Source organism: Moschus berezovskii, chromosome 13 (genome assembly GCF_049115385.1).
Source record: "Moschus berezovskii isolate FMDL1 chromosome 13, NW_MosBer_1.0, whole genome shotgun sequence".
Classification (NCBI taxonomy): domain Eukaryota; kingdom Metazoa; phylum Chordata; class Mammalia; order Artiodactyla; family Moschidae; genus Moschus; species Moschus berezovskii.
Window position 1 is genome coordinate 53,134,529 of NC_142472.1, and position 22,746 is coordinate 53,157,274.

At 43.1% G+C, this 22,746-nt stretch overlaps 1 protein-coding gene and 1 pseudogene across 1 annotated transcript in view; one reads left to right on the plus strand and one right to left on the minus strand.

Moving 5' to 3' along the window:
* Nucleotides 1–22,746, plus strand: part of LOC129556377 (phospholipid-transporting ATPase IB) — a 485,203-nt gene that overhangs the window by 332,398 nt on the left and 130,059 nt on the right. Inside the window, exons 31-33 of the mRNA XM_055426358.2 lie at nt 10,667–10,728; nt 12,153–12,209; nt 13,568–13,675. Coding sequence (XP_055282333.2) covers nt 10,667–10,728; nt 12,153–12,209; nt 13,568–13,675 — 227 coding nt within the window. The remainder of the gene's footprint in view (nt 1–10,666; nt 10,729–12,152; nt 12,210–13,567; nt 13,676–22,746) is intronic.
* On the minus strand, nt 11,094–11,272 carry LOC129556654 (U2 spliceosomal RNA; annotated as a pseudogene).

A 22,746-nucleotide genomic window follows, 5' to 3' on the forward strand; every position in this document is an offset into this window, starting at 1 on the left:
AGGCTACATTATATTTTCTAATAAATGTGTTGCTGTGAGACGAGACACGTTTTATAAACTGAAATGATAGAATACCTGTATAAAATGAGATGTAGGGTACTTCTCTCTGCCTGTGGCAGTACTGGGTCATTTTTGCTTGAATTATTTATGACCGTATCGGTCAGTTCAGTTCAGTCGCTCAGTCGTGTCCGACTCTTTGCAACCCCATGAATCACAGCACGCCAGGCCTCCCTGTCCATCACCAACTCCCAGAGTTCGCTCAAACTCATGTCCATTGAGTCAGTGATGCCATTCAGCCATCTCATTCTCTGTCGTCCCCTTCTCCTCCTGCCCCCAATCCCTCCCAGCATCAGAGTCTTTTCCAGAATCAGAGCCTTCTCCAAAAATGTTCAGAGATCCTGCTGCTTAATTAATGCCAATACAATAAGTATTGAGTCAACTCTTCGCATGAGGTGGCCAAAGTATTGGAGTTTCAGCTTCAGCATCAGTCATTCCAATGAACACCCAGGACTGATTTCTTTTAGGATGGACTGGTTGGATCTCCTTGCAGTCCAAGGGACTCTCAAGAGTCTTCTCCAACACCACAGTTCAAAAGCATCAACTCTTCGGCGCTCAACTTTCTTCACAGTCCAACTCTCACATCCATATGTGACCAGTGGAAAAACCATAGCCTTGACTAGACAGATCTTGGTTGGCAAAGTAATGTCTCTGCTTTTTTATATGCTATCTAGGTTGGTCATAACTTTCCTTCCAAGGAGTAAGCATCTTTTAATTTCATGGCTGCAGTCACCATCTGCAGTGATTTTGGAGCCCAAAAAAATAAAGTCAGCCACTGTTTCCACTGTTTCCCCATCTATTTCCCATGAAGTGATGAGACCAGATGCCATGATCTTAGTTTTCTGAATGTTGAGCTGACCTGTTACTATAAACTTGGTTATTTTTATGTCACGTAAGTTTCACATTAAGCTAAACTGGGGTTAGATTGCCCTTGTTCTCTGAGATTGCATCTTCTTAAAAGCAATTACTCGTTCATTAAATAAAAAAAAAAAAGACAAGTGACTGTGTCCTTTGTGCCAGGTCCCTGTTGGCAGATGTAATACAAGTAGCAGTAAGCAGATTCCCTGTCCTCGTGGAACTCAAACAGGACAAAGGAGGACTGAACAGAAAGTGTAATGATAGAACGATCAAGGTCAAATGGTGTGCGTTCCAAGGACTGCTGATCTGGCCCCGGGTTTGAGGACTGCCCCGGATGGGATGTGTTACATAGTCAAAGGATGCGTGGGAGGAGAGAGCTGGGAAGAGAGTAGGGAGGGAAGGGTTTCAGGCTTTGGGAATAGCATGGGTAAGAGGCTGTGATTCAGAGTTAGAGAAGACATGTGTGGGTGGAAGACTGAGGAGCGAGGCTGTGAGATCGATTGCCTAGGAGTGGTAAAGGATGGAGACCACAAGACCAGACCTTTCCCAGTCTTGGGGACTAGTGAGTCTTTTGAAGTATAAGTTCAGCGGGAGCCACTGATGGATTATAAGCAGAGAGCCAAGTAGCTGATGAATTTCAATGTGACCATACTGGCCAGAACAATTTTTGGCATCCGGCTGGTTGGCTGTTGCTTAGGTTGTGTAGTGACAGCATCAGAGAGGTGGACGGATTAGAGGGCTACTAAGGGGGCAGATGTATGAATGTGGAGTTGGACTGTGAAGAAAGCTGATCACCGAAGAATTGATGCTTTTGAACTGTGGTGCTGGAGAAGACTCTTGAGAGTCCCTTGGACTGCAAGGAGATCCAAACAGTCCATTCTAAAGGAGATCAATCCTGGGTGTTCATTGGAAGGACTGATGCTAAAGCTGGAACTCCAATACTTTGGCCACCTCATGCAATGAGTTGTCTCACTGGAAAAGACTGTGATGCTGGGAAAGGTTGGGGGCAGGAGGAGAAGGGGATGACAGAGAATGAGATAGCTGGATGGCATCACCAACTCGATGGATATGAGTTTGAGTGAACTCTGGGAGTTGGTGTGGACAGGGAGGCCTGGCGTGCTGTGATTCATGGGGTCGCAAAGAGTCGGACACGACTGAGCGACTGAACTGAACTGAACTGAACTGAAGGGGGCAGAATTGGAAGGATCCAATATTGCATTAATGAAAACTTCCCTGGTCTATCTGACTGTGTGTGCGTGTGTGCTGAGTTGCTTTAGTCGTGTCCGACTCTTTGTGACCCCATGGACTGTAGCCTGCCAAACTCCTCTGTCTATGGGGATTCTCCAGGCAAGAATATTGGAGTGGTTTGCCGTACCCTCCTCCAGTGGACCGTCCCAACCCAGGGATCAAACCTGCACCTCCTGTAGGGCAGGCAGATTCTTTACCACTGAGCCACCTGGGAAGCCAATATTTTCTCAAGAAAATAATAATAAACTGTACAACTTGGACTTTTTCCATGTCCCAATTCATGGGGTCGCGGAGAGTCAGACACGACTGAGCGACTGAACTGAACTGAACTGAAAGTATGATTCATTAGTCATTTCTATTTTGCACTGTTGACAACTTCTGTAACCTGACTGTGTCACATGTATTTTACACAGTTGGATTTGATGTAATGCTGTAAAAAACATGAGCCAGAGTTCTTATATTTCACCTTTAGAACTCTGTCAAGAAGTTGAATCAAGGTGTATTAGGGTAGGAACAGCTGCTGCAACAAACAACCCCCAAATATCAAGGGCTTAGCCCAATAAAGGCTTATTCTGCCTCGTGTCATCATCAAATGGAATAGTATATTGTACATGGTATATTGATGCTGTTTTCTATTTTCCGCATTTGTGATGCCCTGGTATTAGGCACCTTGATCCTGGAAAAGGTCAGTTTTCATTCCAGTCCCAAAAAAAGGCAGTGACAAAGAATGTTCAAACCACCACATAATTACACTCATCTCACACGCTAGCAAAGTAATGCTCAAAATTCTCTAAGCCAGGCTTCAAACCATGAACTCCCAGATGTTCAAGCTAGATTTATAAAAGGCAGAGAAACCAGAGATCAAATTGCCAACATCCATTGGATCATCGAAAAAGCAAGAGAATACCAGAAAAGCATCTGCTTTATTGACTACGCCAAAGCCTTTGACTGTGTGGATCATAACAAACTGGAAAATTCTGAAAGAGATGGGAATACCAGACTACCTGACCTGCCTCTTGAGAAACCTATATGCAGGTAAAGAAACAATAGTGAGAACTGGACATGGAAGAACAGATTGGTTCCAAATCGGGAAAGGAGTATGTCAAGGCTGTATATTGTCACCCTGCTTATTTAACTTATATGCAGAGTACATCATGAGAAATGCCAGGCTGGGTGAAGCACAAGCTGGAATCAAGATTGCTGGGAGAAATATCAATAATCTCAGATATGAAGATGATACCACCGTTATGGCAGAAAGCAAAGAAGAACTAAAGAGCCTCTTGATGAAAGTGAAAGAGGAGAGTGAAAAATCTGGCTTAAAACTCAACTTTCAAAAAATGAAGATCATGGCATCCAGTCCCATCACTTCATGGCAAATAGATGGGGAAACAATGGAAACAGTGACAGACTTTATTTTCTTGGGCTCCAAAATCACTGCAGATAGTGATTGCAGCCATGAAATTAATAGACACTTGATCCTTGGAAGAAAAGCTATGACCAACCTAGACAGCATATTAAAAAGCAGAGACATTACTTTGCTAACAAAGGTCTGTCTAGTCAAAGCTATGGTTTTTCCAGTAGTCATGTATCGATGTGAGAGTTGGACTATAAAGAAAGCTGAGTGCCAAAGAATTGATGCTTTTGAACTGTGGTGCTGGAGAAGACTCTTGAGAGTCCCTTGGACTGCAAGGAGATCAAACCACTCAATCCGAAAAGACATCAGTCCTAAATATTCATTGGAAGGACTGATGATGAAGCAGAATCTCTAATACTTTGGCCACCTGATGCAAAGAACTGACTCCTTGGAAAAGACCCTGATGCTGGGAAAGATTGAAGGTAGGAGGAGAAGGGGATGGCAGAGGATGAGATGGTTGGATGGCATTACTGACTCAATGGACATGAGTTTGAGCAAGCTTCAGGAGTTGGTGGTGGACAGGGAAGCCTGGTGTGCTGCAGTCCGTGGGGTCGCAAAGAGTTGGACACAACTGAGCAACTGAATTGAACTGATCCTGGAGAGACTGTTTTCCCATGGTTGGCTGGTTCCTAGAGCTGACAGCTCCCCTGCAGGCTTCCCTTTGCTATCCAGCCAACAGTTCTGGGGCCCCCCAGACATCTCTGTATCTTACTCTTTCACACCAGACTAACGTTCCCTGTCCTAAATCACCCTGGACCAGGTATCACATAGCTAGGGATCAACCTTGAACCCAGAGGCTGTTGAAATTATTCATACTATCCAACCCTGAGCTTACACAGTGTACTACCCTGCCTTGTCCATTTTATCCCGTGAAAACACAAATAAAAGCTCTGGGTCCTGTCTTCCCCTCTCCCTTCCTGCCTGACCCTGCTGTTTCCCCGTGTGGCCTAGTTTGACATCCTGTGTGTCCTGTTTTTAGGGATCCTTGAGTATAAACTTTGCCTTCATGACCATCACACCCATGTCTATTTCTCTTCTGACATCTGGTTAAAACAAGCCCTGGATTCATCTCCATGGTGGTGCTTCCTCTGTTCATGGCCCCCGAGTTCACCCTTAGCCTCACTCAGGGACAGGAGAGGGCCAGGAGGACTGATGGCTCTTAACCTTCTCTGGCAGGACAGGATCCATCACTTCTGATTGGCGAGAACTAGTCACAGGGCCCGCCTAGGTAGGAAGGGCCTTGGACTGTCCCTAGACTCTGCTCCTGGGAGTCAGAAATGAGCCTGTGCCTACAAGATGGATGTTTGACATCGACAGGCAGTCGAGTTTACTTTCCATCATTTTCACTTCCTTTTTAAAGTCTATTTTTAGTAAACAAGAATGAAAAAGAGAAAGGTTGAAATCTGAGTTTCATATCCTTAACTTTATCCAGCAGAAATGTCAGTACAGAGGAGAAAATCCAGAAAAAGGCTTATATAACCAGGAACTTAACCCAGCACTGGTTCTCAATGTAATTATAATCACTAACACTTGTATAAACTCTACCTTTTAGAAACGGCTTGCAATAGTATATGGTACTCTTTACAGAGAAAGGAAAAATGAATCTTCTCTTTACGAATACACAGCATCAGAAGCAAAAAGAATCATTTCAGTTGTCATACAGACAGTGCAGACATTTTAGCAGGATGAGTTCTAAGTGCATTTGTAAGTGAGTTCTTTGACACTTGGAAGACATTTTCACTCTTGATATTCATCCAGTAGTAGCTGGTTGGCATTGTACCTCTGAGCCTCTGCCATCTTAAGAGGCCCCAAGAGTGAGATGGGGATAGGAGAGCCTGTTAATATGCTGGAACAAGGGCTGCTCTGAATTGGTGCTGCTGCAGGTTCAAGGCTCAGATGCTAAAGGATCCACTTGCAATGCAGGAGATGCAGGTTCGATCTCCTGGATAAGGGAATGGCAACCCATTCCAGTATTCTTGCCTGGGAAATCCCATGGACAGAGGAGCCTGGTGGGCTGCAAAGAGTCGGACATAACTGATCAACTAACACACACACTGAATTGGTGCCACTGAAGCAAAAGTTTGGAAGAAAGAGAACAGGAGGGACGTGTGCACGATGCTGTGATTTTGAATCCAGGCCTCCACAGGTTCTTACTACACCAAAAACACATGTATGCATTCACCCCATCTGTTTTCTTGATTATTGAACCCTGTCTTCTCTGGCTGCACAGGGCTGTGCTGTAACTTAGGCTTCAGATTTTGCTTTTCGTCAAAGCCCTCTCTGAATACGTTTTTGTGGTTTAGCCGGGTCATAATGTAATGTGTTTAACGAGCATTTCATTGAAATGGCATCTTTATAGGATGTCATCAGCCTAGCCCCTTGGAAGCCTCTGAGGTAAGTTCCCCGATCATTCTGCCTGTTTAGAAAACGAGACAGACTTTCCCCACAAACATTCTTGGACAGTGTTTTGCATGCAGCGTTTGGGGCTGTCACTAGTCACTGGAGGGTCCATGTGGGTTTGTCGTCACTGTTCACACCAGTCGGTTTAGTGTCTGGGTTTGTCAACCTCATTTGGCTATTCCTACTTCATGCCAGTCCCTGACTCCAACCCGACTTTGCAGATGACGTAAGTCCAGACCTACAGGAGAATGAGTGGCTCTCAGGACAGGGCTTCAGGCTCCGATAATACCACCTTTGATTCACACAGTCATCCCATCATCATATCAGATTTTACCACATGTGAAGCCCCATCAGGTCATTCTATACGTGACCAACAAGTGAGACAAGCATCTTTCCCACTCTTAAGCTTCTTTTACCTTGCGGAGCTCTTTCCCTGGACCGCGGGGACAGGGAGCACACACTGTCCCCCCTCGTTTCAGCTCTCCTCAATCTCGATCTCCTGGCTGATCTCACACAGTCCAGTGATACACTGGGGAGAGTGCTGACGCAACAGGCAGCCCGCTTCCCTCCTCTTCCCTTGTCCCCCTCCCCTCTCACTCCCTTTCTCCCTCCCTCTCCCTCCCCTACCCTGGCCTGGGGCTGCTGGACCTTTGTGTGCTAGTGATGGTTTCTGCTGGGAGATGCTCAACGTCCTGCTGGTGAATAAAGGTGTGTTGAGATCACCTCTCTCCACCTGCACGTTGGATGGGTTTCTCTGACTGGGACCTTCTCAGAACCTGGAATGGCCTGGCTCCAGCTGACGTCACCATCTGATGCAGTGCAGGCATCCACCCCCATGTCTCTAGGCGGATGGATTTCCTTTTGTGCCTGAACTGTCCTTTCCCCTCTCTCTGCCCCCTTCCTCCCTATATCCATCTCTGCCCCCCGCCCCTGCTGTGCTGCTTCATCCGCAGTAATCTTATCATCGCTTACATAGATGTTGGATAAATATGTTCTAAAGGCTGGCTTGGGAACCCAGTGACTTACCTTGGTTTGGGGGTTCTTTGTCTCCTATTAAAACAGTCACTTGAGTTTTAAATACCCTGCTAAAATGAAAACAGCTAAGCTACAGGAAAGTTGTTTTTCTGAGTAGAGTGGTGGATTATAACAGTACTGTTAAGATTAAGCAAAACAGGAAGAAATAATTTGTGAGCAACGTGCTGCAGAAATAATAAAGTGGACAGTCCAAATGGCCTTTTCCAGCCTTGAATTATAAGCAAGCTGTAGCTTATGAATGTGTTCATCCACCAATGATTGTTTAAGACTAGTGTCTTTTCTTCAGGAGGATGCTACTGGCGAATTTTTAATAAGAACTGATGACCACAGGTATTTCCCTCTCAAGCAGTCAAAATATAACCTTTAAGAGAACACGCTATTCTGTGGGAATTTCCCCAACAGGGCGGGCCAAGCAGTGGCTTGTGAGTTGTTTAGTGGATGCTGTCTTTTCCAAGGCTCTTGATATGTTCAGAATCACAAGTTAGTTTGGGAATTTCTCCTTCAAGGAATGAATTATTCCCAGATGGTATTAGTTTCAATTGGGCTGGGAGATGTTCTTTCCTAAGAAGAAACTTAAAATGCAGTGTTGAGTTATCCTTGAAAAATGATGAGTTGGAATAGTAGGGTTATCTTGGCTTCACTAATCTTAAGTATATTCAGATGAACTCAGGTGCAAGCAAGTTATTTAATGCCCGTAGCACTGTACTATCATGGCAAGGTAGAAATACATGCCTTATAAAATTCTAGAAGCTACAGTTAGAAGAGGTTCCTGGGTTTCACTACCTGTCTCTTCTGTTTGTGCCAGATTCCCAGCATGTTGGTCCATGGTTTTAAGGGTCTCCATGGAGATGCTTTCTCCATCAGTGAGCTCTCGCTCCTGGAGGCGATCACAGGGTTCACCCCTTTAAAGGCCATCAAGCAATGGCAGTTCCATCTCTTTGTACCAAGGCCTCACCTTGCTTTTCTGCTGATGGTGTGAACTGTGAGGTCCCAACACACTCTGCTCCTCGGCCTGACTACAGACGAGGGGCGCTCCCTTCATTTGCCACTCTTATTTCAGGGTGTATTCTCTGTGTTTATTCCAGCTCCTCTGTTTTCTTTCCTCTAATACTGTGATTCTCAATATGGGGAATTTTCCCCAAAGGACATTGGCAGTGTCCAGAGGCATTTTTTGTGGTCACAACTTGGTGGTGGATACTACTGGCTCACAACCAGGGAGTCGGTACTATTCTCATCTTGTAGATAGACACCAGGCATGCTGCCGAGCACCCTACCATCACAGGGACAGCACGCCCCAGCTGAGTGAGAAAAATTGACCCCAAAGAATAAAAGAAGACAACTTCAAGGGGAAAAATAACTAGATTAAGAAGAATTCTTTTGAAATACCAACACCTAATGGGAAGGAACTCTCTAGGAGAGAAATAAGGTGGAGATAAAAGTGAGATTCACGTGACAGAGATTCTGCACCACTTTGGGGTCCATTTCTCTCTCTCAGTTAGTGAAAACAATGTCTTATTTCCAGAGTTCACAGTTTCTCACTCAGAGTGTGGCCTCACATGTCGTTTAGCTTCTATTTGCTGCCCTGGTTTCCTCACCTGAAACATGCAGGTCATAATACCATTTCATAGAGTTGCTGGAGCATCAAAGAAGTATTAGGCATTTTAGTGTTGCATATTAGTAATGCTAATAGTCATCTATTAGTATTACATATATTAGTAAACATACTCATGGAGGTAAAGTGCTTAGAACAGAGCCCGTCTTATGCTTAGTACCATAATTTCTATTTTCAGTGTGGAATTAACTAACAGTTTTCTGTTCATTAAGTGTATATTCTTGAAGTATGAAACACATTCTAAGTCCTCCATATGTCGATAAATGCTTTGTATGTTTAATTAAAACCAGCCTTTGTAATATTACTGTCGAAAGGAAATTCAGAAGTTGTCAAACCATAACTGTAAACCTGGTTTTCAGCTCAGCCTCCCAGCCCTTCTAAGTTTTCCATCTGATCAGCGTTTTCTCCAGACTCTATCAGAGTTTCATTTAGGTAGCACTCAGAGCCCTCAGATCACTGCTCATCTCAATCAAAAGTCTATTCTTCATTTGTGAACTCAGAGGGCGAGACTAAGGATAGGAAATCCATCTTGAGCTAAAACGAACAGGAGGTAGTTCGGAAACTCTTAGGTCTGTAGTTAACACAGCCCATGATGTCTCTCTGAGGATTCATCTGTCCCTATCCACCAATTTTCTTACCTGGAATCAAGAGAAAGGGAACACCCTGTGGCTGGATCCAGGGTCCCATGACGATCATATTTTACATGTGATCTACTTCATCATTATGGTGTTTGACAAAACTAAATAGATCTTGATTCTTTCATGAGTCAGATTCTTCAACAAACAGATGGGTAAATTGATGAGCCCAGATGTACATGTACATCAGCTACTGGGCTGGAAATTTGAACACAAAAATCCCTATTTACTTGGCCTATGGCCACAGGTCTAAATTGGGTATAAAGAAAGAATAAAAGGAGATTGGCGGTGTCACTCAAATAAACCATTTCTGATTTTAAAACAGGTTTTCAACCCTCAAGGTAAAAACCAGACTTTTCGCAGCAGGCAAGCTGACCTGAACTAGATAATTCTCTTGTGGTTCAGCTGGTTAAGAATCCACCTGCAATGCAGGCAATCTGGGTTTGATCCCTGGGTTAGGAAGATCCCCCAGAGAAGGGAAAGGCTACCCAGTCCAGTATTCTGGCCTGGAGAATCCCATGGACTGTGTAGTCCATGGGGTCACAAAGAGTCAGACATGATTAAGGGATTTCCCTTCACTTCTGTCTTAGTGATCATTGTGTACGTTGTCATAGTCATCCTTCAGAAGAAGAAGATGGAAAAGCTGCAGAATTAAGGCTTCACATCCTGGTTCTATTGTCTGGGCATCTCGCATTGAATGTTTGCATTTACAGGTCCCAGTAGTTCACACAGAAGTTGATGGAGAACATGGGTAGTGACTGCCCTCCAGAATTCTGAGTGCAGTCGTCATGGACTCATTTTGTATTGCATCGTTATCTCTGCTATTGGCCTGCAGTGCCAATTTAGCAAAAATTAAAGACAAATGGTAAACAAACACGCAGAGTCTGTCTAGTACTAGCACCCACAGAGGTAGATTTTTTGGTTGTTTAGTCACTTAGTCATGTCCGACCCTTTGTGACTGATCCCATGGACTGTAGGCCACTCTGTCCGTGGGATTCTCCAGGCAAGAATACTGGAGTGGGTGGCCGTTTCCTTCTTCAGGGGATCTTCCTGACCCAAGGATTGAACCCACATTTCCTGCATTGGCAGATGGATTCTTTACCACTGAGCCACCAGGGAAACCCAGAGATAGATTAATATGGTTTTATTCTATTCCTTCTTCTAATAGACAAAGAGAAATTTTAATCTGTATGAAAAGTGGTTGGTTGGTTGGTTTGTTGGAAACCTGACTTTGTGTGTTTGCTTCATTTGGAGAAAATATAAGATGAAATTCAGAGTTAGAAAGAGGAGGCATTAGAATCACAGATGATGTGACAAATGTAAATGTCTCTAGGGTTCTCTTTTTACATTCTGAGTGAAACAGACTGCAGTGCTCTACAGGTTAATTGCAACTTCTTTGTTTTTCAGATACTGTGTTGGCCAATGGTCATGCCACAGACTATTTATTTGTTGGAAATATCGTTTATACTGTAAGTTTGCCTGTTTATTGACTCTTTCTTAAATGGCACGTGTGTGGGTTCTACCTCTCTCTCCCTTTATATAAAGTCTTTGTCATTATTATTTCAAATTTCTGAAGTATATATTATAGATTCCTTAAAGACTGCAGCCTTGAAATTAAAAGACGCTTGCCCCTTGGAAGGAAAGCTATGACAAACCTAGACAGTGTATTAAAAAGCAGAGACATCACTTTGCCAACAAAGGTCTGTATAGTCAAAGTCATGGTTTTTCCAGTAGTCATGTACAGATGTGAGAGTTGGACCGTAAAGAAGGCTGAGCACCAAAGAATTGATGCCTTCGAACTGTGGTGCTGGAGAAGACTCTTGAGAGTCTTTTCAGAGACTCTCTGATCTCCTTGAACTGCAAGGAGGTCAAACCAGTCAATCCTAAAGGAAATCAACCCTGAATATTCATTGGAAGGACTGATGCCAAAGCTACAATACTTTGGCCACCTGATACGAAGAGCCAACTCATTAGATACTACACTTGATCTTAGCCAAAAGGCCGAGAAGCGATAGAGCCGACTCATTAGGAAAGACCCTGATGCTGGGAAAGATTGAGGGCAGGAGGAGAAGGGGATGACAGAGGATGAGATGGTTGGATGGCCTCACCAATTCAATAGACATGAATCTGAGACAACTCCAGGAGACAGTGGAAGACAGGGGAGCCTGGTGTGCTGCAGTCCATGGGGTCACAAAGAGTTAGACACGACTTAGCAACTGCACAACAACAACAGGCTCAAAATGGTTGTAAAATGCTTGCCTTGTATTTTAGTGAAGTGTATGCAAAGTTCCGTGGTGGGAACTTTCCTGGTGGCTCAGAGGATAAAGCTTCTGCCTACAGTGCGGAAGACCTGGGTTTGATCCCTGGGTCGGGAAGATTCCTTGGAGAAGGAAATGGCAACCCACTCCAGTATTCTTGCCTGGAGGATCCCATGGATGGAGGAGCCTGGTAGGCTACAGTCCACGGGGTCGTAAAGAGTCAGACAGGACTGAGCGACTTCACTTATATAAAGTTCAGATTTCAGGACAAGGGATCAACAGACTTCCCTCAATCTTTACATGACCATTTCACACCTACTTGTGAAAAATCAGAACAAGCAAAGAAAAAAGAAAACCCCTACATTGAGAGAAGGTGATTTCTCCCTAATCTTCCAAGCTGAAGAAAAGGGGGGAGTAACTATTACTTATGAGAAGACAATCACTAAAGTGAGGACTTTTCTTGAAAGAAACCTGCCTGTAAGTTTCCTAAAACTTACCCCCAGGAAACTAGCTCCCAAGGCGGCACTTCCAAAGTCCATCTGCTGGGAAGAAACTGCCCCTGGGGAGGATGTGGGCTTTATCCTGACTGAGGATACAAGGATAACATGTTTCCCAAATTCTGCTTTCTTTCACAGTATGTTGTTGTTACTGTTTGTCTGAAAGCTGGTTTGGAGACGACAGCTTGGACAAAAGTAAGTTTTCTATAGAATTATTAATATTTCTCTATCCAGTATAGATATTTTTGTGGCATAGTATCTTTTTAAAACCCAGGAAAACAGTAAGCAGTGTCAAGCCATGGTAGTTTAAATTTTTGCATCTAAAAATTGTGGTTTGATCTTTATCAGGGCACATTTGCCATCCAAAGTTCCCTGATCATTTGCTAGGCTCTTAATACAGCTCTAAGCTATTAACAGCTCATTTCAAATATGTATGCACATTATTAAAATATACATATGTATATATATATACACACAAAATACAGGACAAAATGGTAAATTTTTAATTGCCATAATTTTACCACCAAGAGGTAACATTTGCTGTATTACCTTCCAGACTTTGTGCATTTATTTTAATAAGATGAAGCTTTACAGAATATAGGGTATTGTAGCCTTTTTTTCACTTAAAAATGTATCAGTATTTTACATGCTTTAAAATATGCTTCTGCAAAGTCATAGTTCATGATTAAAGAGAATGGAGTTTTATCAATGTCCCATCGCTTATTTAATCAGTCCCCAGTTTGGGACATTTTTAGTTATCTCCAACTCTTGAGGGTTATGGCCAATGTTTCATGGTTGTCTCTGCTGTTTACAAAGGCTTCTAATTCTGTGCTGATTACTTAAGAGAGGGGTGGGAGAGAAATACGGAAGCAGAGAATTGAGACAGAGACAATGAAGCCAGGTGAGGGGGATGGTGGCTTAGCCTGGGGGTTAGAGCAGGCACTGAGCAGTGGTCAGATTTTTTAAAAAGCTAACAGAGGCTCTTAATAGATTAGATCATGGAGGAAGTCAGGGATTATCCTATTAAGAGGACAAAGGAGAAGAAATTCACAACTCAGAGTGGTGGTGTTAAGATATATGTCCATGCCAGATTTCTTTTTAAGTTCTTTGGAAAAGAACAACTGAAGTCTCAGAATGATAAATAAAACCACCTTGGTCGTTTTTTTTGTCCAGCACCCTTTTACTAGATGAATGAGACCTTGTTTATTCAGATCCAGGTTGGAATGCACACCAGTAAGGGACAGATGGGAGCCTGCTGGCACCATGGGATGGGCCTAGGGGACCATCAGCAGTGGTGCAAAAAGCACTTTCCTCTTCAGGGTGTTTGGGGTCACTAGTTACTTAAATTCACCGTTAAATACTCTGAGACAAGAAAGTGAGAAAGATCAAACTCTCCAATGACCAGTGTGACTCATAGAAACCTTTCCATAAAGAAAAGTGGCATGGACCGAGGGCTCCTGCCGCAGGGGGGTCGTGGTGGGGGGTGGGGGGGTCAGTCAGGTGGCTCCTGGGCCCGCAGACAACCCTGCTTGAGTGTCTGTTTCCTCTTGCAGTTCAGTCACCTGGCCGTCTGGGGAAGCATGCTTATCTGGCTGGTGTTTTTTGGCATCTACTCGACCATCTGGCCCACTATTCCCATCGCTCCAGACATGAAAGGACAGGTCAGTGCCACTAATTGTCAGTGGGCATCCTGGGTCTCAGGGTGGAGATGAACTGCAGGACAAGCTGGTGTTGCCTGCTTCTGTCAAAATGAATCTGGTGGGAAACAAACCACATCAGAACCCCAGGAAGAGGTTGTCCAGGCCACAGTAACAGCATTTGAAATGTTCACAGGTAAACTGTTGACTTAATTCCTCTGACCGACCCAGCACGTCCGCATTTCCACAGTGAATTCTGTTCTCAGGTATACAGTTCATGGACATGGAGAATGGGAGATGATTTGAGTTGTCCATGGTTATATTGGTTGAAGTTTCGATAGTGGCATTATAATACTTTGAATAGTTGACAGTGTCACCTGTGAAAGAGAAATCTAACCACTCTATGAACCAGATCATTAGTTAAACAGAATTTCTCACTGTGCGTCTCTTCATCGAGAGGCTAAGATAGAAGACCTTTATACTCTTTTGTATTTTGTTTCATCTTTTATATTATCTCTGTCTAGTGTTTGCCATGGAGCCTGCAGCCCTGACACACTGGATCTTAAGATCCCACGGGACGGAGTCTGGGGGGAAACTTGAAAGCCCTGGGTTCCAAACCCCCTCAGTTTACAAATGAAGCTGTAAAATTTGCTTTACAGGGAAATGTTTCAGGGTTTATAAGAGAATATGTGATTTGTGGGAAGGGACACAGAATATCTATGAAGGAAGACATTGCATTCCCTGTTCTCTTTGCATTCGGACCCCTTTGGAGGTCTCTGTGCTGACCGTCCCCATTTGGTCTTGTCCAGGTCAGCAGTCCTGGTGCCAGGGCAGCACCCCAGCTGTAGTGTGCTCCCCAACTCTACCCGCCAGGCCTGCCTTGGTTTGTCCCCACTTCCAGGCCTGGAGCTCACCGCAGGGCCCAGGCAGCTGTTCGCAGGGGGCGTGCGCTGGGTCTGCTGCGGTTTGCTCTGGGTCATCCCCCCAAATTTGCATGAGGGCGCTGGTGTCTCCGGTCAGAACCAAGCGTGGGAAGAGAGGGCTGTGGGTTGCGGGCTTCTTCTGGCTCCTGCCCCACATTGACGTATTACAGGGACAGGCCCATGCATGGCACATCGGGCTGCTATCTTTATTTACCTCACTTACTCTGCACAAATGAGCCAGAACTCGGGTCTCCCAGGTCTAGCTACACACCCGGCAACTGTTTACTGTGAGGTCATCGGGGTGGGCTGCTTGCCACTTTGACTTGGTGAATCCATTGGTGTACCCTCAGGAGCCTGGGACCTCCTCTGAGGTGCTGAGCAGGATGGACGTGTCCTAGCGGGGCGACTTGTATGTCCGTGAACACAGCTTTGCCTCCTGTAAGACACAAGGAGAAACATGTAACACACTTTTCAGGTCCTTCCCAAATCCAAGCGGTAGAGGAAGTTATAGAGCAGTGAATGAATCAAGAAGATCGTTGTGTAGCAAAACAAGCATTTCCCAGCAAAGATGCTTGACGGAAATGGTAACACACTCCAGTATTCTTGCCTGGAGAATCCCATGGACGGAGAAGCCTGGTAGGGTACAGTCCACGGGGTCGCAAAGAGTCGGACACGACTGAGCGAATGAACGGAACGGAACGGAATGGATGCTTCAGTCAGTTCTTTCTGTTCGTGAATATTTTTTTAAATTGGAGGATAATTGCTTTACAATATTGTACTGGCCTCTGCCACATATCTACATGAATCAGCCATAAGTATACGTATGCTCCCTTCCTCTTGAAACCCACCCCCCACCCCATCCCACCCCTCTAGGTTGTCACAGAGCACTGGGTTGAGCCTCCTGCATCATATAGCAAATTCCCACTGGCTGTCTATTTTAGATATGGTAGTGTATATGTTTCCATGTTACCCTCTCAATTTGTCGCACCCTCTCCTTCCCTGACTGTGTCCACAGGTCTGTTCTCTACGTCTGCGTCTCCATTGCTGCCCTGCAAATAGGTTCATCAGTACCATCTTTCTAGATTCCATATGCATGGGTTAATTAAGCAAGAAAACTATCCATAATGATGGATAAGGCTGGGTAAGGCTTGGTGCCTGAAATATCTGCTTCATGTTCTTTCCTGTGGTTAAGGATGAGTGTGGCCCAATAAACATTTCATCTGGGGGATTTGGGGCAGAGGATGATTAAAGGGACAGCAGCCACCTACAGAGGACAGTCTTCTAAATTAGAAGAGAAGGACAGCAGAAGGATGGAATCAGCTGACGGGTGACTGGTTGACAAAGCCCCCTCCTTTGAAAGCCCCTCCCCAGAGAGATGTTCCAGTGACCCCTCTGTGTTCACTGGCTCCAGTAACCCCAACTCAGATGTGCATGAGTTAGGCTGGTCACCAGTTCATTGGGAGGTTGACCTTTGACATGTGGAGGGACCATTCACTGTGTAGTCCGAGTTGTATGTTCTTTTGTGTGGTTCAAAGGCTCAATGTAATGATGAAATTTCCATAGTTGGGGACTTTCTGAAAAAAAACCAGTGAGCTATTCCTGCCATCCAAGAGCAAGAAATTTGTAATATTAAATCACGTTTCACTTGGATATAAAAGTTTTTTTTTAACATAAACCGCATCATTTCAGCTTTTTGGTTGGTTGATCTATTGGAAAAGAGTCTGATGCTAGGAGGGATTGAGGGTGGGAGGAGACGGGGAAGACAGAGAATGAGATGGCTGGATGGCATCACCGACTCGATGGACATGAGTTTGAGTGAACTCCGGGAGTTGATGATGGACAGGGAGGCCTGGCGTGCTGTGATTCATGGGGTCGCAAAGAGTCGGACATGACTGAGCGACTGAACCGAACTGAACTGAACTCATCTATTTCCATGATGCAAAAGTTGTTCTAAAATCGCCCGTCACTGGCTGAGACCGAGGTTTTCATTAGACACGGAAGACAATATTACTGTAGTTTTCATGTCCAGGGACTGCTGGGTGGATAATCCACAGTCTGTGTTGAAAGGACTATTTCTTACCTCTGGTCTGGAAATTGAAAATATGGCCAAGTCATATCCATCCCTTTGGTGCTATGCTGGTCCTGTGGATTGAATGTTTGGGTCCCCCTCAAATTTGTGTTGAAGCCCTGACCCCCACCCTCTCCAGCATGGAAGCGGGGCCTTGGGGAGGGACTGGAGATCAGATGAGCGGAGAGACCTGAGAGACAGCTTGCTCGTTCTCTGCTGTGTGAAAACGCAAGGGTCTGAAAAAATATATCTGAGTCACTTTGTTATACACCTATAACTAACACAATATTGTAAGTCACCTGTCCTTCAGGTTTTAAAAATGTCTGACAGACACAACAAGAGAGGGGAAAAATAGATGCAAGAAGTTAGACGTCTCCCACCCAGAAGAGGGCCCTCATCAGAGCCCAGCCAGGCCGCCACCCTGGTCTCAGATACTCAACCTCCAGAACAGGAAGAAATACATTCCTGCTGTTGAAAAACCACCCACTTTGGGGTATTTTGTTACAGCAGCTCAAGCTGACTGAGATGGTTGGCGAAGGCTTCGGGGTGATGGTATTCTGGAAAAAGACTGTGTTTTTAAAATTATTAATGTTATATTATTATAAGAGTGTTTCTAGTGATTTTTTTAAAATTTATTTTATTGGAGGCAAATTACCTTACATTAATATATTGGTTGGTTTTGCCATACATTGACATGAATCCGCCCCGGGTGTACATGTGTTCCCTTTCTTGAACCCCCTCCCACCTCCCTCTTCCCCATATCCTCCCTCCATGTCATCCCCGTGCACCAGCCCCAAGCATCCTGTATCATGCGTCGAACCTGGACTGGTCACTTATGATAATATACATGCTACAATGCCGTTCTCCCCAATCATCCCACCTTCACCCTCTCCCACAGAGTCTCAAAGACTGTTCTATATACCTATGTCTCTTTTGCAGTCTCGTATACATGGTTCAGGTTACCATCTTTCTAAATTCCCTATATATGCGTTAGTATACTGTATTGGTGTTTTTCTTTCTGGCTTACTTCACTCTGTATAATTGGCTCCAATTTCATCCACCTCATTAAAACTGATTCAAATGCATTCTTTTTGATGGCTGAAAAATACTCCATTGTGTATATGTACCAAAGCTTTCTTATCCATTCATCTGCAGATGGACATCTAGGTTGCTTCCATGTCCTGGCTATTATAAACAGTGCTGCAATGAACATTGGAGTACATGTGTCTCTTTCAATTCTGGTTTCCTCAGTGTGTATGCCCAGGAGTGCGATTGCTAGATCATATGGCAGTTCTATTTCCAGTTTTTTGAGGAATCTCCACACTGTTCTCCATAGTGGCTGTACTAGTTTGCATTCCCACCAACAGTGTAAGAGGGTTCCCTTTTCTCCACACCCTCTCCAGCATTTATTGCATGTAGACTTTCGGATAGCAGCCATTCTGACTGGTGTGAAATGGTACCTCATTGTGGTTTTGATTTGCATTTCTCTGATTATGAGGGATGTTGAGCATTTTTTCATGTGTTTGTTAGCCGTCTTTATGTCTTCTTTGGAGAAATGTCTGTTTAGTTCTTTGGCCCATTTTTTGATTGGGTCATTTATTTTTCTGGAATTGAGCTGCAGGAGCTGCTTGTATATTTTCGAGATTAATCCTTTATCAGTTGCTTCATTTGCTATTATTTTCTCCCATTCTGAAGGCTGTCTTTTCACCTTGCTTATTTTTGGGCTCCAAAATCACTGCAGATGCTGATTGCAGCCATGAAATTAAAAGACGCTTGCTCCTTGGAAGGAAAGTTATGACCAACCTTGATAGTATATTAAAAAGCAGAGACATTACTTTGCCAACCAAGGTCCGTCTAGTCAAGGCAATGGTTTTTCCCGTGGTCATGTATGGATGTGAGAGTTGGACTGTGAAGAAAGCTGATCGCCGAAGAATCGATGCTTTTGAACTGTGGTGTTGGAGAAGACTCTTGAGAGTCCCTTATACTGCAAGGAGATCCAACCAGTCCATTCTAAAGGAGATCAATCCTGGATGTTCATTGGAGGGACTGATGCTAAAGCTGAAACTGCAATACTTTGGCCACCTCATGCGACGAGTTGACTCACTGGAAAAGACTCTGATGCTGGGAAAGGTTGGGGGCGGGAGGAGAAGGGGACGACAGAGAATGAGATGGCTGGATGGCATCACTGACTCTGTGGACATGAGTTTGAGTGTACTCCGGGAGTTGGTGATGGACAGGGAGGCCTGGCATGCTGTGATTCATGGGGTCGCGGAGAGTCGGACACGACTGAGCGACTGAACTGAACTGAACTGACTGATAGTTTCCTTTGCTGTGCAGAAGCTTTTGATTTTAATTAGGTCCCATTTGTTTTTGTTTTTTTTGCTTTTATTTCCAATATTCTGGGAGGTGGGTCTTGGAGGATCCTGCTGTGATTTATGTCAGAGAGTGTTTTGCCTACGTTCTCCTCTAGGAGTTTTATAGTTTCTGGTCTTACATTTAGCTCTCTAATCCATTTTGAGTTTATTTTGGTGTATGGTGTTAGGAAGTGTTCTAGTTTCATTCTTTTACAAGTGGCTGACCAGTTTTCCCAGCACCACTTGTTAAAGAGACTGTCTTTTGTCCATTTTATATTCTTGCCTCCTTTGTCAAAGATAAGGTGTCCATAGATGCGTGGATTTATCTCTGGGCTTTCTATTTTGTTCCATGAATCTATATTTCTGTCTTTATGCCAGTACCATACTGTCTTGATGACTGTGGCTTTGTAGTAGAGCCTGAAGTCTGGCAGGTTAATTCCTCCAGTTCCATTTTTCTTCTTCAAGATTGCTTTGGCTATTCGTGGTTTTTTTGTATTTCCATACAAATTGTGAGATTATTTGTTCTAGTTCTGTGAAAAATATCGTTGGTAGCTTGATAGGGATTGCATTGAATGTATAAATTACTTTGGGTAGTATACTCATTTTCACAATATTTATTCTTCCAATCCACAAACACGGTATATTTCTCCATCTGTTAGTGTCCTCTTTGATTACTTTCACTAGTGTTTTATAGTTTCTATGTACAAGTCTTTTGTTTCCTTAGGTAGATATATTCCTAAGTATTTAATTCTTTTCGTTGCAACAGTGAATGGAATAGTTTCCTTAATTTCTCTTTCTATTTTCTCATTATTAGTGTATAGGAATGCAAGGGATTTCTGTGTGTTGATTTTATATCCTACAACTTTACTGTATTCATTGATTAGCTCTAGTAGTTTTCTGGTAGAGTCTTTAGGGTTTTCTGTGTAGAGGATCATGTCATCAGCGAACAGTGAAAGTTTTACTTCTTCTTTTCCAATTTGTATTCCTTTTATGTCTTTTTCTGCTCTGATTGCTGTAGCCAAAACTTCCAGAACTATGTTGAATAGTAGTGGTGAGAGTGGGCACCCTTGTCTTGTTCCTGACTTTAGGGGAAATGCTTTCAGTTTTTCACCATTGAGGATAATGTTTGCTGTGGGTTTGTCTTATATAGCTTTTATTATGTTGAGGTATGTCCCTTCTATTCCCACTTTCTGGAGAGTTTTTATCATAAATGGATATTGTATTTTGTCAAAGGCTTTCTCTGCATCTATTGAGATAATCATATGATTTTTATTTTTCAGTTTGTTAATGTGGTGTGTTACGTGGATTGATTTGCGGATATTGAAGAATCCTTGCATTCCTGGGATAAAGCCCACTTGGTCATGATGTATGATCTTCTTAATGTGTTGTTGGATTCTGATTGCTAGAATTTTGTTAAGGATTTTTGCATCTATGTTCATCAGTGATATTGGCCTGTAGGTTTCTTTTTTTGTGGGATCTTTACCTGGTTTTGAGATTAGGGTGATGGTGGCCTCATAGAATGAGTTTGGAAGTTTTCCTTCCTCAGCAATTTTCTGCAAAAGTTTGAGTAGAATAGGTGTTAGCTCTTCACTAAATTTTTGGTAGAATTCAGCTGTGAAGCCATCTGGACCTGGGCTTTTGTTTGCTGGAAGCTTTCCGATTACTTCCTCTATTTCCGTGCTTGTGATGGGTCTGTTCAGATTTTCTATTTCTTCCTGGTTCAGTTTTGGCAAGGTGTACTTTTCTAGGAATTTGTCCATTTCTTCCAAGTTATTCATTTTATTGCCATATAATTGCTGATAGTATTCTCTAATAATCCTTTGTATTTCTGTGTTGTCAGTTGTGATCTCTCCATTTTCATTTCTAATTTTATTGATTTGGTTCTTCTCCCTTTGTTTCTGGATGAGTCTGGCTAATGGTTTGTCAATTTTATTTACCTTCTCAAAGAACCAGCTTTTGGCTTTGTTGATTTTTGCTATGGTCTCTTTTGTTTCTTTTGCATTTATCTCTGCCCTAATTTTTACGATTTCTTTCCTTCTACTAACCCTGGGGTTCTTCATTTCTTCCTTTTCTAGTTTCTTTAGATGTAGAGTTAGGTTATTTAGTTGACTTTTTTCTTGTTTCTTGAGGTGTGCCTGTATTGCTATGAACTTCCCCCTTAGCACTGCTTTTACAGTGTCCCAGAGGTTTTGGGTTGTTGTGTTTTCATTTTCATTCATTTCTATGCATATTTTGATTTCTCTTTTGATTTCTTCTATGATTTGTTCATTATTCAGCAGCGTGTTGTTCAGCCTCCATATGTTGGCATTTTTAATAGTTTTTCTCCCGTAATTGAGATCTAGTCTTACTGCATTGTGGTCAGAAAAGATGCTGGGAATGATTTCAATTTTTTTGAATTTACCAAGGCTAGATTTATGGCCCAGGATGTGATCTATCCTGGAAAAGGTTCCGTGTGCGCTTGAGAAAAAGGTGAAATTCATTGTTTTGGGGTGAAATGTCCTATAGATATCTATTAGGTCTAACTGGTCTATTGTATCATTTAAAGTTTGTGTTTCCTTGTTAATTTTCTGTTTAGTTGATCTATCCATAGATATAAGTGGGGTATTAAAGTCTCCCACTATTATTGTGTTATTGTTAATTTCCCCTTTCATACTTGTTAGTAATTGTCTTACATATTGCGGTGCTCCTATGTTGGGTGCATAAATATTTATAATTGTTATATCTTCTTCTTGGATTGATCCTTTGATCATTATGTAGTTTCCTTCTTTGTCTCTTTTCACAGCCTTTGTTTTAAAATCTATTTTATCTGATATGAGTATTGCTACCCCTGCTTTCTTTTGGTCTCTATTTGCTTGGAATATCTTTTTCCAGCCCTTCACTTTCAGTCTGTATGTGTCCCTCGATTTGAGGTGGGTCTCTTGTAGACAACATATATGAGGGTCTTGTTTTTGTATCCATTCAGCCAGCCTTTGTCTTTTGGTTGGGGCGTTCAACCCATTTACATTTAAGGTAATTATTGATAAGTATGATCCCGTTGCCATTTTCTTTATTGTTTTGGGTTCGAGTTTATATACCCTTTCTGTGTTTCCAGTCTAGAGAAGATCCTTTAGTATTTGTTGGAGAGCTGGTTTGGTGATACTGAATTCTCTCAGCTTTTGCTTGTCTGTAAAGCTTTTGATTTCTCCTTCATATTTGAATGAGCTCCTTGCTGGGTACAGTAATCTGGGCTGTAGGTTATTTTCTTTCATCACTTTAAGTATGTCTTGCCATTTCCTCCTGGCCTGTAGAGTTTCTGCTGAAAGATCAGCTGTTATCCTTATGGGGATCCCCTTGTGTGTTATTTGTTGTTTTTCCCTTGCTGCTTTTAATATTTTTTCTTTGTGTCTGATCTTTGTTAATTTGATTAATATGTGCCTTGGGGTATTTCGCCTTGGGTTTATCCTGTTAGGGATTCTCTGTGTTTCTTGGACTTGGGTGATTATTTCCTTCCCCATTTTAGGGAAATTTTCAACTATTATCTCCTCAAGTATTCTCTCATGGTCTTTCTTTTTGTCTTCTTCTTCTGGGACTCCTATGATTCGAATGTTGGGGTGTTTAATATTGTCCCATATGTCTCTAATATTGTCCTCATTTTTTAAAATTCTTTTTTCTTTTTCCGTCTCTGTTTCATTTATTTCTACAATTCTGTCTTCTAACTCGCTTATCCTGTCTTCTGCCTCCGTTATTCTACTGTTTGTGCCCTCGAGAGTG